The 16312-nt window shown below is 46.4% G+C and overlaps 1 protein-coding gene across 2 annotated transcripts; it reads right to left on the bottom strand.

The window, feature by feature from the left end:
* Positions 1-2099: 2099 nt before the first annotated feature.
* Positions 2100-13611, bottom strand: LOC310837293 (E3 SUMO-protein ligase ZBED1-like). Of its 2 annotated transcripts, none has more exons than XM_083723614.1 (6): positions 13475-13611; positions 11846-11972; positions 11444-11521; positions 9273-9356; positions 7961-8205; positions 2100-7302 (listed from the first exon to the last, which is right to left on the bottom strand). In XM_083723614.1, exons 1-6 carry the CDS (start codon positions 13580-13582, stop codon positions 5509-5511), a joined length of 2436 nt encoding a protein of 811 aa, XP_083579740.1. In that variant the 5' UTR covers positions 13583-13611; the 3' UTR covers positions 2100-5508. The 2 variants fall into 2 exon arrangements, with proteins under 2 accessions (XP_083579740.1, XP_083579741.1); XM_083723615.1 differs by having other exon boundaries at positions 13419-13588.
* Between the last annotated feature and the right edge of the window lie 2701 nt (positions 13612-16312).

The following is a 16312-nucleotide window of genomic DNA, read 5'->3' on the forward strand; positions in this document are numbered from 1 at the left end:
TGGGCGTTATCAGCAGTGAAATAAAAAAATTTAAGGTCTTATATATATATATATAATAAATGTTCATAAATGTACCAAGCAAACACGTACATAAATATATAAACCACATGTCCGAAGCAGCACAGGAAAACAGCCCTGAAACCATTTTCACTCCCGAACTGACCAAATGCTTTCTCTGCAAGGTCAAGGAAAATGGAAACGCCTCCCCATTGTCTTTTCCTTCACAAATCCTGTCTTAAAGGTATGTCTGTGTATGAATAGGTTGAGCCTGTGACCTGGTTCAGGAGCTAAGTATTTATCATTACAAAAGACTGGCCAGGCTCCCCAGGGTATCCAATCAAGTAAGCCTTAAGAGGTAACCTGCCAGACAGGAGATAAACAGCGCACTCAGATTTCTGTTGTAGACCACCCTTTCTGTGATGTATGTATGATGTTTCTGGGGGTGGTCTTGACTCCAGGGCGGGCAATTTAAAATGCCTATATAAGAGCAGGCACACCTTGGCTCGGGGTCCTCCTCCTTTCCTGTGTGTGAAGGGGGCACCCTGTTGCAACAGTTCAATAAATATCAGGCTTACTAGCTGCTTTGCTTCTCTGGTTGGCCTCTGTTATTTTCTCCGACCGATGGAGAACCTGCAAAGGACTCTATAAGGGCTCTTGTGTCCCCCATAAGGGCATCCCCATAAGGGATGGCATGGGGATGAGGGACCAACTCCTTCTCTTGCGGGGGCCCAATTAGTGCCATTGCCTTCCGTTAAGAGTTTGGGTGTAATCCTTGATGCCTCCCTTTCCATGGAGGCGCAAGTTACAGCAACAGCCAAGGCAACATTTTTCCACCTTTGCCGCATCAAGCAGTTGGTCCCTTACCTTTCCCGCCCCGACCTGGCCACAGTGATCCATGCGACGGTCATCTCCAGGCTTGACTACTGTAATTCGCTCTATGCGGGGCTGCCCTTGAAGCTGTCCCAGAAACTCCAGCGGGTACAGAATGCTGCAGCGAGGCTCCTTACGGGGTCTCTGCCATGGGAGCATATTCACCCAGTGCTTTTCAAGCTGCACTGGCTCCCGGTGGAGTACAGGGTCAGATTCAAGGTGCTGCTTTTGACCTTTAAAGCCCTTCACAGCCTAGGACCCTCGTACCTATGGGACCGCCTCTCCTGGTATGCCCCACGGAGAGCCTCAAGGTCCATAAATAACAACGCCCTAGTGGTCCCGGGCCCTAAGGAAGTTAGATTGGCTTCAACCAGAGCCAGGGCCTTTTCAGCTCTGGCTCCGGCCTGGTGGAACGCTCTGCCTCATGAGACCAGGGCCCTGCAGGATCTGATTTCTTTCCGCAGGGCCTGTAAGACAGAGTTGTTCCGCCTGGCCTTTGGCTTGGAGCCAGTTTGATTCCCTCCCTCTCTCTCTCTTCCCCCCCCCTTTCTTTTCCTTCTCCTCCTGCGATGAGGCTACATTTTAATATTTTAATGTTCCATTATTTTAATGTATTTTATTTTTGTTTTTAAGTTGTAGCCATTCATCTTGTTTTTATTATTGCTTGTAAGCCGCTCTGAGCCCGGCCTTGACTGGGGAGGGCGGGGTATAAATAAAAAAATATTATTATTATTATTATTATTATTATTATAAGGGCAGATTTTCATTTATTACAGCAGCTAACCAGCTGAGCTATGAAGAGGCATAACCTTTTCATTAAATTTTCAGATTTTACAAATTCCTTTAGACAACACTCAGAATAAATCTCTATCCACTGACTTCCCATCCAACCTTCCATGCTGTTCTTTTCTTACCGCATAAAGCTGTTATATTACTTATATTTCACCCGTTATATACATTCAGTCTAACTTATTAAACTACCAATTCTCATCTGTTGCTATACTTCAGATCCTGTGCATTTAAGAACAAAATGAGGAAAGTGGAACATTGCAGTTAAAGCCTCTTGTCAAGGACATTGCAGACATTTCTACATTTGGGTGCCCTTCAGATATAATGTCCTGCTTGAGGTTTGTGTGTGTTTTATATGTGAAAGATCAGAGGCAGCTCCAATGAAATGCCATATGACTCAAAGAGCAGATGGCTGTGCTTTTATGTAGAGCCCAAGTTAGTTGCAGTTCTTCTTATGAAACATGAAATTTATTACGGACAGAGACCAGCTTGAGAAACACAAATGGACCTACAACCCCAATAGCAAAACAAACATTTTAAACAATATACAACAATGGATTTTAAGTTTAAAAGTGCAATAGGCATATAAACACATAAAAACTTTGATAGGCAACCTTAAGAGAAATGACCCAGAGTTGCCCATGGATTCGAGTTCTTAACAAACTAGATTGAATCGGGGGGTGGTCTGCGCCTACAGATCTGTGCGCAGAATCTGGCGACAATCCGGGTCGTCTTGTGGTCTTGCCTAACAGGAGAAGATCGAATTTGGAGGTCAGCAAGCCTCAATGGTTTCTCTACTTCGTAAAAGGGACATCAAAAAAATATGCCTTCAGGGCTTCCTATATCCCCCAATGGACAGGTGCAAATTCTCTGGTCGTATGGGACTTTATTAAGGTTCTTCTTAATAAAAGTTAGCACTTCAGTGGAAAGGCTGAAGAAAATGAATATGCGAGAACCATTGTTGGCATCCGTCTGTCTCAAAAAAACAATGAAGTGTGCCTAGGGGGTGTGTGAAGTCAAGTTAGCACCTCCTGGAGCACAAGCCTGGGCAATGTGTGGGGGGGTCCTGGGCTGGCCAAACAACAAGATCTTCCTCTTGGCTTCGCTGATGTGGTCCAAAGGAAAGCAGAACAATACGCTAGAACACACCGCGGGAATCTCATCCTGCAACCCCACTGGTGCATCAGCATCCAGCCTCCCAATTGGCAGCATGGCTGAGATACTGAAGAACAGTCTCTTGTTGAGGAACAGGCTTGGCCCGATTGTGTTCTGCAGCTGATGTTATGAATCCCTGAGATGGATCAGAAGCGCGACAAGTATTTGCAGCTAAAAAGTACAAATGTTTATGTCTTACGCTGCCTATCTTTACCATTGGCGTTGCCTTTATCTATAGCGTTTCGCTTGCTGTGCTTCCAACGCACTCCCCGGTTCCTCAGATGGAACTGAAATAAATCTACATCGTCAATGGTTACAAGTATAGTTTAAATGAAACGGGTAATGTTTGGCTGGTGGCCTGGCTGGCTCCTGACTTAGCCTCTGGCTGGGCTAAGCTGATGGAATGAATGCCCTAGGAACGTACCCACAAAATTGTCGAGAGCAAACAGGGCCCAAGATGCCCAAATCTGTATGGGAAGATCTACAGTGGTACCTTGGTTCTCAAACGCCTTGGTACTCAAAGAACTTGGAACCCAAACACTGCAAAACCAGAAGGAAGTGTTCCGGTTTGCGAACTTTTTGTGGAAGCCAAATGTGCTCCGTTTTGAGTGCCACACTTCCGTTTTGAGTGTTACGCTGAGGTCTGTCTATCTTTGCTATTTATTTTGCGTTTTTGCGGCTCTTTTTTGTTTTGTTTTTGTGACTGTGTGGAACCCAGTTCAGCTACTGATTGTGTGACTGCAGTACACTGGTACCTCGGGTTAAGAACTTAATTCGTTCTGGAGGTCTGTTCTTAACCTGAAACTGTTCTTAACCTGAGGTACCACTTTAGCTAATGGGACCTCCCGCTGCTGCTGTGCCACCGCTGTGCAATTTCTGTTCTCATCCTGAAGCAAAGTTCTGAACCCAAGGTACTATTTCTGGGTTAGCTGAGTCTGTAACTTGAAGCGTCTGTAACCTGAAGCGCATGTAACCCGAGGTACCACTGTACATTGTTTACTGCTTTCATTTTATGGATCAAGGATCTCGTTAGATAGTAAAGTTCATGTTAAATTGCTGTTTTAGGGGTTGTTTTTAAAAGGTCTGAAACGGAGTAATCCATTTTGCATTACTTTCTATGGGAAAGCACGCCTTGCTTTTGGAACGCTTTGGTTTTGGAATGGACTTCTGGAACGGATCAAGTTTGAAAACCAAGGTACCACTGTATATGAAATACATCATCATCAGACCAATGAACGCAGTGGCCAAGTTTGCCGACAATACTAAATCGTTCAGGACCTCTTCAACAGGAGTGAGGGCAGTAAAATGGCAAATGCAATTCAATGTGAAAAAAATAAAAAATAAAAGTTTTGGGTATAGTGGCGGGGTGGGGATATTAATTTCACATATAAGCTCATGGGGTCTGAACTGATGATAACTGACCAGGAAGAAGAATGTGATGAAGATGATGACCCAGTGTGTGGCAGCTGTGGAAAAGCCAAATTCCATGCTAGTGAACAAAAGAAAAAGCTCATCCTCACCCTTTCATCCCTATCCCAACATTCTCAAGTGTAAAAAACACAGTTAAGAGAATAAAGAAAACCTCAAAATCTACATTCTAGCGGGATATGATTGTTCATTTCCACCCACCAAACTCACAAGCCCCAGACTCTGAGTTCTACATACTAGCTGTGTGCCAGGCTTACGACGTACGGGCTTGAAAAGTAAATTGTACAGTCAATTGATCTATGAAACTAAGAAAATACTAAGAAAAAGTATTCAAATATTCATTGTAAATGACACATCTGTATTTTTTTTTAAGAAAAGTTGATATTCACAATTACATGTAGAAAACGGCAGCTGAGCACTAGAGAACAATTACTGACATAACTACAACAGCAACAAAGAACAGAGAGAGGGGAAACATGTCTGCTGAGGAGTAGAAGATGACAGAATTTTAAAAAAAGTTGAGTTCGACTGGTGTCCTTCCATTCGGTGGAGCTAGCTGCTCCACATTGCCAGAATACTGGAGATCGGGGACAGCCGGTATTGTTATTAACAAAACTAATGAACAGAAGCAATTTATCTCGTTTCGCTTTACCTTCAACAACTCTTCTGTGCTGGGTCAAATGTTCACATAAAGCTGTGCCCCAAATTTTACTGCACCACCCACCCTTTGTGGGCAAAGAGACCCGTTTCTGGTGCCATCGCTGGCAGCTGGTAACATTGCTAGCAGGTCTTTGCCCTGGACTCTGGGATCACTACCTGTTCTGACTAAGCTGTTTGAAAACCAAGGCATGACTGTATAATGCAATTCTAGAACAGCTTAGTTCCTGAACGTTTTGGCTCCCGAATTCTGCAAACCCGGAAGTGAGTGTTCCAGTTTGCAAACTATTTTTGGAAGCTGAATGATGGGGTTTCTGCGGCTTCCAATTGGCTGCAGGAGCTTCCTGCAGCCAATCGGAAACCGCACTTTAGTTTTCAAACATTTTGGAAGTTCGACTTCCAAGGTACAGCTGTAATGACAATGGTGCCCACCTGAGAGGTGCTGGAATTGAGTTCTGGTGAAAAAAAGCCCTGGGGCAACCCCACCCCAAATGAAACACCAATCCTCTTTCACCACACCCCCCTGCAGCACAACGGCGAGACCCCCTTGGCAGCATATGAAAATTCAACTGGTATCCGGTGCCATCTTCCTAGGCACGAGCGAGATCCTCAAACCACGCCTTTGTTCTGCTTTAGAAGCACCAGGTGCTCAAACATGTCATCCGCCAGAGAATGTCTTTTCACGGTCATTACGTTCCCCCCTGCGCCAAAGAGGCGCTCAGCAGCGGCGCTGGAAGGCAGGCCCGTGTTGTAGGCAAGGAAACTTTTCAAAATCTGCGGGAAGGCATGCAGCGAAGACAGCTCGCTGTTGGGGAACTTCAAGTACCGCGAGACCTCCTCTTCGGCTGAGTCCGATGCCGACTTCTTGCTTCGGGACTGTATGCCGAAAAACTCGTCATCGCAGTCGACGGCGCACTCCCTCTCCGAAGAGCTCTTGACCTGCTCGGTGACCACCCTCTGAATCTCGGCTCTCAGCAAAGCTTCCATGGTGCTTTTGCCGATCTCAGTGTTGCACAGATCCAACCAGTCCACCTTGAACCGCGGGTGCAAGCAGGCAGCCACCAACAGCTTCCTGTCCTTCCAAATCGGCTCAAACCTTTTCCTTATCCCTTCCCGCACAATCTTCACCAGAGGACGGCAGTAGGTGCAATTTGCAGGCTTCTTCTCCAGCACCTCCAACTTATGGTCCAGAGCATAGAGAGTGGGGAGCAGGTAACCCATAAACATGCCATTTTCCTTTTGAAGGATATCAAGGGCCTGGGCCACAGGAGCGAGGATCTCGCAATATTCTTGGACCACCTGGGCCTCGGGAGCTGTGATCCTCTGCAAGGAGCAGAAGTCCAGGATGGAATCCATCTTCTGCGGTGCAGTGGACAATAGATCCCTTATCTGCTTCAGAGCATCGTAGGTGGTACTCCACCTGGTCTTACTGGGGACCCTGAGCAAGACCCCGCAGTGGTCTTTGATGTACTCTGCGGTAATTGCCGACTGCTTTTGTTTGGACCACAGCTTAGAACACTTCCCCAGCAAGGAGCAAAAGTGTTTCTTGAAACCGCCCAGAGGAGAATTCTTAGCGTTGAGGACTCTCTCGATGTCTTGGGTGGCCACCAAGTTCAGCGTGTAGCTTGCGCACCTTTGGTGTGGGGGCAAGCACATTTCTTCTTCAGCGGCCCTGTATTCACCCGTGTCCAGAATGTTACAGACATCCACAAAATCCACTTCCTGCCAGTCGTTGTCTCCTTCGTCTGCTTGGTCCATGACATCCACCGCCTCCTTGTCTGTGTAGAAAGCTCTGAAGGCTTTGACCAGGTTACAGCCGTTGTCCGTGGTGGTGCATACCACTTTGTGGTGGATTTTGTACTCCACGTGGATGTTGTGCAGAGTCGTGGCGAGGTCGTAGGCGTGGTGTCCTTTCAGGCGTCGGCAGGCCAGGGCGCAACACTCCCGAGTTAGGGTCTCCGGGTTGATCCAGTGGGCCGTAACCCCGAGGTAGGTCTTCCTTCCATGCGTCCAGCAGTCCGCAGTGGTCGCCACATGCTGCACCCGTGTCATTTTCATGGCCGCCTCCTCCCGCATGTGGTAGGCCTTCTTTTCCAGCCTCTCTTTCAGAGTCTTGGAGGACATGATGGACAGCTCCTTGCCGAGGCCCAGGCGAGCAAACTCGATGAACGACGGCTTGTCCACCAGCTGGAGGGGCACCGTCTCCTCCACAATGAAATCCAGCAGTTTCTTATCCAGCAGTTTCTGGCTGACAGGCTCCCTACTGGACCCCCATCTCTCCAGGGTTGCCGGCATCTTGGGAGGTCTCAAGCCGCTCGCGTCTTCCGCCTCGGAGAAGTCGTGCTTCTTTGTATTCTTCCGTTTCGCAGCCTCGAGGACTCTGAGCTGCTCTGGGTGCTGCTTCTGGAAGAGAAAAGAGCATTACATTATTTTTATAATTTTTTAAATTTGATTAAAAAAAAATATGAATGTACATCAAACAGCAATTCAAAATCCGAATATGGAGATTGTTCTGAATCTCCTGACTTCCCCCCATCCCTTCCATGGGTCCTAATGATAATATTTACTGTTACCTACTATAATTATTATTATTATAGCCCCAAAAGGAAAATGAGCAAAGTCCCAACTAAAGAAGAATGGCAACTTAAACTGATGGAATATGCACAGCTTGCGGGCCTAACATACAGAATAAGAGAACAAGAAGAACATACATTTAGAGAAGATTGGAAAATGTTTGTTGAATATACGGAGGAAAATTGTGTTTATTTGAAAATGTGGGCCGAATTAAGATAAATTCAAAAATGTAAATAAGTTTTGATGGATGTAATAATGGAACATGGAATGGTTTAGTTTATATAAAATATGCAGGGATCTATGCTGCGCAAAATGAACCATGGAAAGAGAGGAAGGGAAGTCATTGATATTTTTTAAGGTTGTTTAAGTGAATATTTTTAAATGTAAAACAGAAATTTAATTCTCTCTCTCTCTCTCTCTCTCCTCTTCTGGCAGTGGCCAACCAGACATTAAGCCTCAGCCTCAGGTGTCTCCATTGGGCACCTACCTGCAGATGCCGTTTCAAGTTGGACGTGGAGGTTGTGGCGGCGCTCACCGTTTTCACTTTCGGCAAGCAGAACTTGCACTGCACCGTCACGTTTTTGCCCTTCTGCGACACGAAACAAAAGGCGCACTCAAAGCCAAGCCACGGCAGCGGTTTGGCGGAGGTCGACGGTCTCGCCAGCAGGGCATCTTGGGCAGTGCCCGCCTCCCCGACAACCTTGCAGTCGATATTCTGGCCTTTCTGGGTCTCTGTAAGATGGAGCAAGAATAATCTCTACTGAGACAAACCTTCTTCTCCCTCTACGTTTCCCTGACCGGAGAAAGTGATCAGGGGATTCTGTTGGGATTCCCGGCATCAATGACTGTTGATATTTGTGTCCCAGTATTGGCTGAGCAACTTCACCCCACTGAAGCCATCGGAACACCACCCGGACCTCAGTAAACACAAGACAGACAGGGACTCTTGCTGGGAGGTGCTTCAATCAAGTTATGGGGTGTATGCAGCCTTTGCCACTGCCAATATTCGGATTTACTCTAACAAGCCCAGATATTGTCCCACAGTTTTTGTTAACATCATAACCTTTCCCAAGACATCTCTTAAAATTGGTACCTGCCACCATATGTGGTGGAACTGCGAAGTTATCCACGAATTTTGGAATAACATTTATAGTGAATTTAAAAAAACTATTCAAACTCACATTTCTAAAAAGACCAGAATTTTTTCTATTAGGTATATTATCAATGGAAATAATAATAAAAAAGACCATTGTTTATGTACGCAATTACGGCAGCCAGAATAATAGTGGCAAGAAATGGGAAGAATGAAATCTTACCGATTACATAGTGGCAAATTCTCATGATAGAATACCTGCAACTAGCAAAATTGACTGGAAAAATTAGAGGAGTGTCAAAACAGAAGGTATATAGGGAATGGAAAATATTTAAAGAATACTTTAAAACATACTGTACGAACAATAAGATACTTACAGATTTAGAGTGATACTGGTAACCAAGAATTACATAAAATATAATAGTGGATTATACACACACACACACACACAAATGAAATAATATGAATCTGTGAAATGAATACAGATAATATAAGTAGTATAATGAGAATTATTGGAAATTATATATTTTAATCTGGCATGTAAGTGTAATATATTGTATTTGTTTATGTTTGTTTTTCTATCTTTTCTTATTTCATCATTTCTATTCATTTGCATCATTTTCTGTTTTATACGTTATGTAACTCGTGTATATTTGTCTATGTGAAAATTAATAAAGATTTTCTAAAAATAAAACAAAATCGGTACCTGCCCATCTCGTCACTTCCTCCGAGCCCCACCTAATCGGGTCTTCTTCTTTCAGCCAAGACATCAAGTCCGGTTTGGGGATTTCTTTCAAAGAAACAAACAGGCTAGTTGCTCCCGAGGACAAAATATATTCCATGTTTACCCATTGCTATAGCCTCCTCCCAAAGGAAGCCCAAAGGAAAGTGCATTGGTCTCCACCTGAATGATAGGATCCAGCAGGAGTCACCTGGCTTATTATTATTATTATTATTATTATTAATTTGTATACCACCCTTCATCTGAAGATCTCAGGGCGGTTCACAGCATAAAAATACAAGGTGAAAAAATAAAAAATAAAAACAAGAACAAAACAAAACAATACCCCCCCCCCCACACAAACAAATTTAAAAGGATACAGGATGTTAAGCAGCCAAATGCCTTGTTAAAGGGGAACGTTTATAGGGCTCATTGCCTCTCAGCGACAGAGGCAGTGGTGTGGGGGGAGAGGAGATAAAATTTGGCAGGTGGATAGACTACATGGAGATGGCAGAAATGACTGGCAGAATCTGAGACCTGGGAGAAGAGTCGGTGGAAGAGGATTGGAAGAAGTTTAAGGACTATTTGCAGAAACATTGTAAAATGTTTGAATGTTAAAATGATGTTGGCTTTAAAGAGAATATGGCATCAGTGATATAGTTAAAAGGAGTATGTAAAAATCTTTAAAAAGAAAAGGGGGAAAAGACCAGAGTAATATTATGTCAAACTTAAACAAAACGGCACAAGGGATTAAGTTATAAAGAATAGGTAAAAATTGATTTTGAAAAGAGAAGAAAAATTGGAGACATAATAGCTTGAAATATATAACCACAAAGGAGGTCTGAAAGAGGGTTAGAATTTGCTGAACTCGATTGTGTAAAGGGGAACACAAAAAAGGGAGATGCGAGGAAGTCAAGAAAGAGGGTTATAAAGATATTAAGTTAAAAATTGGATTTTTTAATGTTTTTATAGTCTTTTTCTGTTTCTTTGTGATGTATTTTTCCTTTGTTGTTTCTTTTGTTGTATGTTGTATGTTTGTTCTATTATATAAAATTTTAATAAATATCTTTAAAAAAAAAAATTGGCAGGTGGGAAGAGCAGTTTGGGAACCCGCAGCCTAAAGTTACAGGAAAGCTGGTGTTTGGTACATTTGACCGTGTGGTCTCCCATCAGAAGAGATTTTCTTTGTGAGGAGAGTCCTTTGGATCACACCAAAAGCCTGTCTCATTCAGCATCCCCCAGGAAGCCCAAAAGACATAAGGCAACAGCCCTCAAGCGCTGTCCTCTTGCAGTCACTGAGAGCTTTCTCTTTCATGAATCCATCTGTTCTGCTTTTGCAACATCCCTACAAAGGCCAACTGGATCCATATGGGAATCCCACAAGGAGGAAGTAAAGGCAATGGCCCATTTCAGCTGCTGGTGCTCATGATTAGTAGTGAGAGCTTTACCTTCCATCAGTTTGCTTAACCCTATTCTTCTGCCCACCGGAAGAAGGCGTAGCCTGAGAGGTTAACCCAGCGGTTCCCAAAGCGGGGATACTACTGCCCCCTGGTGGTGGTGCAGCGGTAGGGTTACCTGGGGAGGCGCAAAGAGGCAGGCAGAGGAATGGGGTGGGGTGGACAATGGAAGTTTAAATGCCTATCAGGCTTCGAAAAGTCGGTACCCATCAATCTTTGTTGAATTAGTTAAGCTGAATACTGTACAGTGGTACCTCTGGTTGCAAACGGGATCCGTTCCAGAGGCCCGTTCGCAACATGAAAAGAACACAACCTGCAGCGGGCATGTCTGTGCAGGTTGCGATTCGCTGCTTCTGCGCATGACATCATTTTTGCGCGTCTGCGCATGCGCGAGTGGCGAAACCTGGAAATAACCCTTTCGGGTACTTCTGGGTCGCCACGGGATGTAACATGAGTTATGACTGTAGTTTTAATTGGATTTTGAATAAATGTGAAGGAAGCCAATAACACAATAAAATTCAAAACAATGCATTGCAAGCCGCTTTTCTGAATAATGCTTTTCTTAGGGTAGGGGTCACTGGGGACGAGTTTGATGTAACCCAAGGGAGCAAGAGCCCACCAAACATTTGGGAACCCCTGGGTTAATCTGTCAGAAATGATAATGGCAATTTATTCTATTCCCAAAAGCTGGGCACCTACCTGCTGATGTCTCTTCTTCTTTTGGATCCTGCGGAAACGGGTCCTCTCCTTCTTCCCAGCAGGAGCTAACATCTGATTCTTTCGAGGAAACAAAAACAGATGCTTCTGATCACAAAATAGTAATAGTAATTGTAAGTTATTATTTGTACCCCACCCATCTGGGAGGGTTTCCCCAGCCACTCTGGCGAACCAGAGCAGCGCACGGAAACGCCGTTTACCTTCCCGCCGGAGCAGTTCCTATTTATCTACTTGCACTTTGAGGTGCTTTCGAACTGACAGGTTGGCAGGAGCAGGGACCAAGCAACGGGAGCTCACCCCGTCGCGGGGATTCGAACCGCCGACCTTCTGATCGGCAAGTCCTCTGCCTCTGTGGAGGTGGGGGAGGGGTGGGAGCATCCTTACCCAGAGAAGTCACTGTCTCATAATTCTCCTCCATGACCTCCCTGTGCAGAGCTCTTTGGCCCGGATCCAGCAGAGCCCATTCCTCCTCCGTGAAAAACACAGCCACCTCCTCAAACGTCACCAGGTCCTGGAAGAGAGCGAATAACGCCAAGGCTGCAGGTTGGACCCTCGTTTGGGAACAATCACATATATTCCTGTGTTGAGGAGGGTCAGACTAGATGATCCTTGGGGGTCCCTTCCAACTCTACGACTCCACTAATAATAATAATAATAATAATAATAATAATAATAATAATAATAATAATTTATTATTTGTACCCCACCCATCTGGCTGGGTTTCCCCAGCCACTCTGGGCGGCTTCCAACAAAGATTAAAAATACATTAAAATGTATTTCAATGTGGTGCCGTGGTTAAAGTATCAGACTAGGACCAGAGAGACCCGGGTTCGAATCCCCGTCCAGCTATGATGAAGCTCAGTGGGTGAACCAGGGCTCAGCCTTAGCCTACCTCTCAGGGATGTTGTGCAGGGGAATTAAACGAGAACCACGCAGACTCCCTGGAGGAAAAGATGGGGTATAAATGCAACAACCTCAGATATGCAGATGACACAACCTTGATGGCAGAAAGTGAGGAGGAATTAAAGAACCTTTTAATGAGGGTGAAAGAGGAGAGCGCAAAATATGGTCTGAAGCGCAACATCAAAAAAACGAAGATCATGGCCACTGGTCCCATCACCTCCTGGCAAATAGAAGGGGAAGAAATGGAGGCAGTGAGAGGTTTTACTTTCTTGGGCTCCATGATCACTGCAGATGGTGACAGCAGTCACGAAATTAAGACGCCTGCTTCTTGGGAGAAAAGCGGTGGCAAACCTAGACAGCATCTTAAAAAGCAGAGACATCACCTTGTCAACAAAGGTCCGTATAGTTAAAGCTATGGTTTTCCCAGTAATGATGTATGGAAGTGAGAGCTGGACCATAAAGAAGGCTGATCGCCGAAGAATGGATGCTTTTGAATTCTGGTGCTGGAGGAGACTCTTGAGAGTCCCATGGACTGCAAGAAGATCAAAGGCATCCATTCTGAAGGAAATCAGCCCTGAGTGCTCACTGGAAGGACAGATCCTGAGGCTCCAATACTTTGGCCACCTCATGAGAAGAGAAAAGACCCTGATGTTGGGAAAGATGGAGGGCACAAGGAGATGGGGACGACAGAGGACGAGATGGTTGGACAGTGTTCTCAAAGCTACCAGCATGAGTCTGGCCAAACTGCGGGAGGCAGTGGAAGACAGAAGTGCCTGGCGTGCTCTGGTCCATGGGGTCACGAAGAGTCGGACATGACTAAACGACTAAACAACAACAACAAATGCAACAAATCTTTGAATTAATTAAAGCAATCCCTGGGATTTCCCACCATGCCTAGGAGACAGGAAAAGGAGATTCCCCGATTTCTCTCTTCCCACGCGCCCCACGCCCCCCCCCAAAAAAACTCTGGTGCGTGTAAATCTGCACTCCTTCACCCCCCTCAACCGCTTTGCACCCGGAGCCGCGCCTCCCCAGAACATCCCCGCTGGCCTGCCTTGCAGGAGCGTCGTGCAATGCAAAGAAGGCAAGATCCAGCATGCTCTCCCCGACCTTTCTTGCATTGCACCCTGAGCTCTTCCCTCTCTGCTGGCCCAGCTCCTCTTCTGGAGGTAAACTCGCGAGGAGGCCACCTCCCTGCGGACCTTCACAATGGACCATAGGGACAAGGGAAGGACGCCGCGCCGCCTTCACTTCCGGCTCCCATTCAAACGAGGAGCAGCAGCAGCTGTTTCCTTCGCGCTGGCCGCCTGCGAATGGGAACCCGAAGTGTCTCAGCGATGCCCGTGGGTGGCACTGAGAAAGGCGCTCTGATTATTGGGGAGGGAGGGAGATCTCTTGGCTAAGGGTTGCAAGGGAGGCAGAGGAAGACAAAAGAAGTGCCTTTTTTTGTGTGAATTCAGCAGAAAAGCCTGCTGGGTCAGGTGAAAGGGGACACATCTGCTGTGTCTGAAAAGACTTACACTATTTGCACATGGCAAATAGTCTTCCTTGGGGGTATGAGATGTTTTCGATGCAAAGGTGGGGGGCTGCGGGCTGGGAATAATAATGACTAATAATAAATTTTTATTTATACCCACCTTTCCCGGTTCAGAAAACCGGGCTCAGGGCGGCTAACAACAAATTTAAAACACTTAATTGATGCAAACAAAAAAACAGCATAAAATACAGTGTAAAACGTGAATAAGTTCAGAATTCAAAGATTGATTTAGGGGGGAAATCCATCCAATAAACATTAGATGATCACCAAGGCTAGCTGGCTAAATTAGTCCCATTTGTGCCAGTGAGGAGACCAGGGGAGAATTAGCGGGTAATCTTCATAAAAAGGGGAGGGGGAGGGAAGGAAGGTGAATAAAATATCGGGCTAAGTACAAGTTGAAAGCCAGGCGGAACAGCTCTGTCTTGCAGGCCCTGTGGAAGGAGGTTAAATCCTGCAGGGCCCTGGCCTTGTGGGACAGAGCATTCCACCAGGTCGGAGCCATCACTGAGAAGGCCCTGGTCCTGGTGGGGGATAATCTGACTTCCTTAGGGCCCGAGACCTCTAAACTAGGATGATTCATGGACCTTAAGGTCCTCTGCGGGCCATACCAGATGTCTCGTTCCCCCTGAAATGGACTGGTCTGGATTGGATTAAGTTGTTAGACAGCAGACAATATTCATTTATTGGGAGATGCAAGCTCATTCTGGACATCGTCCAAAATCACAATGAATCCCCCACATTCAAAGTCAAGTGTTGCCCTCGCCCCACCAAAACTGAAGGCTACCCTGCTGCCCCTACCCACTTTCCAAACTCATTTTTGGGTTAGTCTTGAAGAACTCAAACAACCCACCCAGTGACCAGGTTCTTGGGGGTGGAAAGGCAGGTAAAGCTGGTCTCATAAGACAGGCACTGGAGGGAGGCAATAATATGCCTTGAAAGACCTACATTGGCTCCCAGTATACGTTTCCAAGCACAATTCAAAGCGTTGGTGCTGACCTTTAAAGCCCTAAACGGCCTCGGTCCAGTATACCTGAAGGAGCATCTCCACCTCCATCGTTCTGCCTGGACACTGAGGTCCAGCGCCGAGGGCCTTCTGGCGGTTCCCTCACTGCGAGAGGCCAAGTTACAGGGAACCAGGAAGGGGGCCTTCTCGGTAGTGGCACCCGCCCTGTGGAACGCCCTCCCATCAGATGTCAAAGAGAAAAACAACTACCAGACTTTTAGAGGACATCTGTAGGCAGCCCTCTTTAGGGAAGCTTTTAATGTTTAATGGGTTCTTGTATTTTAATATTCTGTTGGAAGCTGCCCCAGAGTGGCTGAGGAAAACCAGCCAGATGGGCGGGGTATAAATAATAAATAATAATGATTATTATGGAACACCAACCAGGAAGCAGAAACCCTAACGCCAGTCTTCTGTGGTCTGAGAAGTTTCGGAAGGGAAATCTAGAGGATTCCTCCATTCTCAACAGCTGAGAGGGTGACTGTCAGAGCCACCCGAGGTCCCAGCTCACAAGAGACCAAAGTCCAGTCCAAGTTATATACAAAAGGTTTTATTGAAGAACATTGTTGTCGTTACATCCAAGCTCCGTGGCTCCGGATCTGTTACCCTTAGATGTTTGAAGTCCCCTCTGAGTCAGTCCCGCCCCTGCACCAGCTTAAGAGGCTTGTACTGCTCCACCTTTTCCTCTCCTTCCTTTTCCGCAGGGTCTTCCTGCCCCCCTGTGCTCCCTCCCTCCGGGACTCCCCCGAGGCTGAGTCTTCTGACGCCTGCTCCCCCCTCCTTCGTGCTTTGGGACCAGGCTCCTCCTCAGGGCTCTCCTCATTTCCGCGCGCCTCCACATTTGAACTTGGCGCGCGTACGTTGCCTCTGACCTTCCTTTCGACCGTTACGCTACTCTCGGTACTACACTCCTCCCCTTCCGGCAGGACGTTCTGCTCCGAACTCCTTCCCCTCTCTGCTCCCTGTTCTGCTCTTTCTGACACACTGGTAACTCCACCCCCTTCACTCCGTTCCGATGGAGAGGCCGGTCCCGATCTCCAGCCCCCACTGGGGATTCCCCCTTCGTTCCCCTGCTTCTGACTGCCTCCCTCTCTACTGCCCCTTGGCCTGACCAGGGGGGCTCCCTTTTGGGAATCCTCGGATTCACTTGACGGACTCACTGACAACCTCGGGTCGTCGTCGTCCTCTTCCTTGTCGCCCTGGGACCCCTCCCCCTCGCTCTCTGTCCCTGAAACCCTGACAGTGACCATCTCCTCCGTGTAGATTCTGATGCTTGCAGATGCCAGCCTTGTGACATGGACCTCTCAAGACTAGAAACATTCGGAGCCTTGCAGAGGGCTGCTGGCTCTCTAAAATCTTTTTCTTGTTGGGCTTCTGTAGCACTAGGGACTGAGGGAAAGTGTTGCATTAA

The sequence above is a fragment of the Podarcis gaigeae genome (genome assembly GCF_964106915.1).
Source record: "Podarcis gaigeae genome assembly, chromosome: 2".
Classification (NCBI taxonomy): Eukaryota; Metazoa; Chordata; class Lepidosauria; order Squamata; family Lacertidae; genus Podarcis; species Podarcis gaigeae.

Bases quoted from the DNA above. Each gene is read 5' to 3' on its own strand.
- LOC310837293 (XM_083723614.1), bottom strand. From the start codon at position 13,582: ATGGTCCATTGTGAAGGTCCGCAGGGAGGTGGCCTCCTCGCGAGTTTA. The intron at 11,973-13,474 runs GTCGGGGAGAGC...GCTCTCTTCCAG, and splicing joins CAGGGTGCAATGCAAGAAAG to GACCTGGTGACGTTTGAGGA. The intron at 8,206-9,272 runs GTACCGATTTTG...TCCATCTTACAG, and splicing joins GGAAGTGACGAGATGGGCAG to AGACCCAGAAAGGCCAGAAT.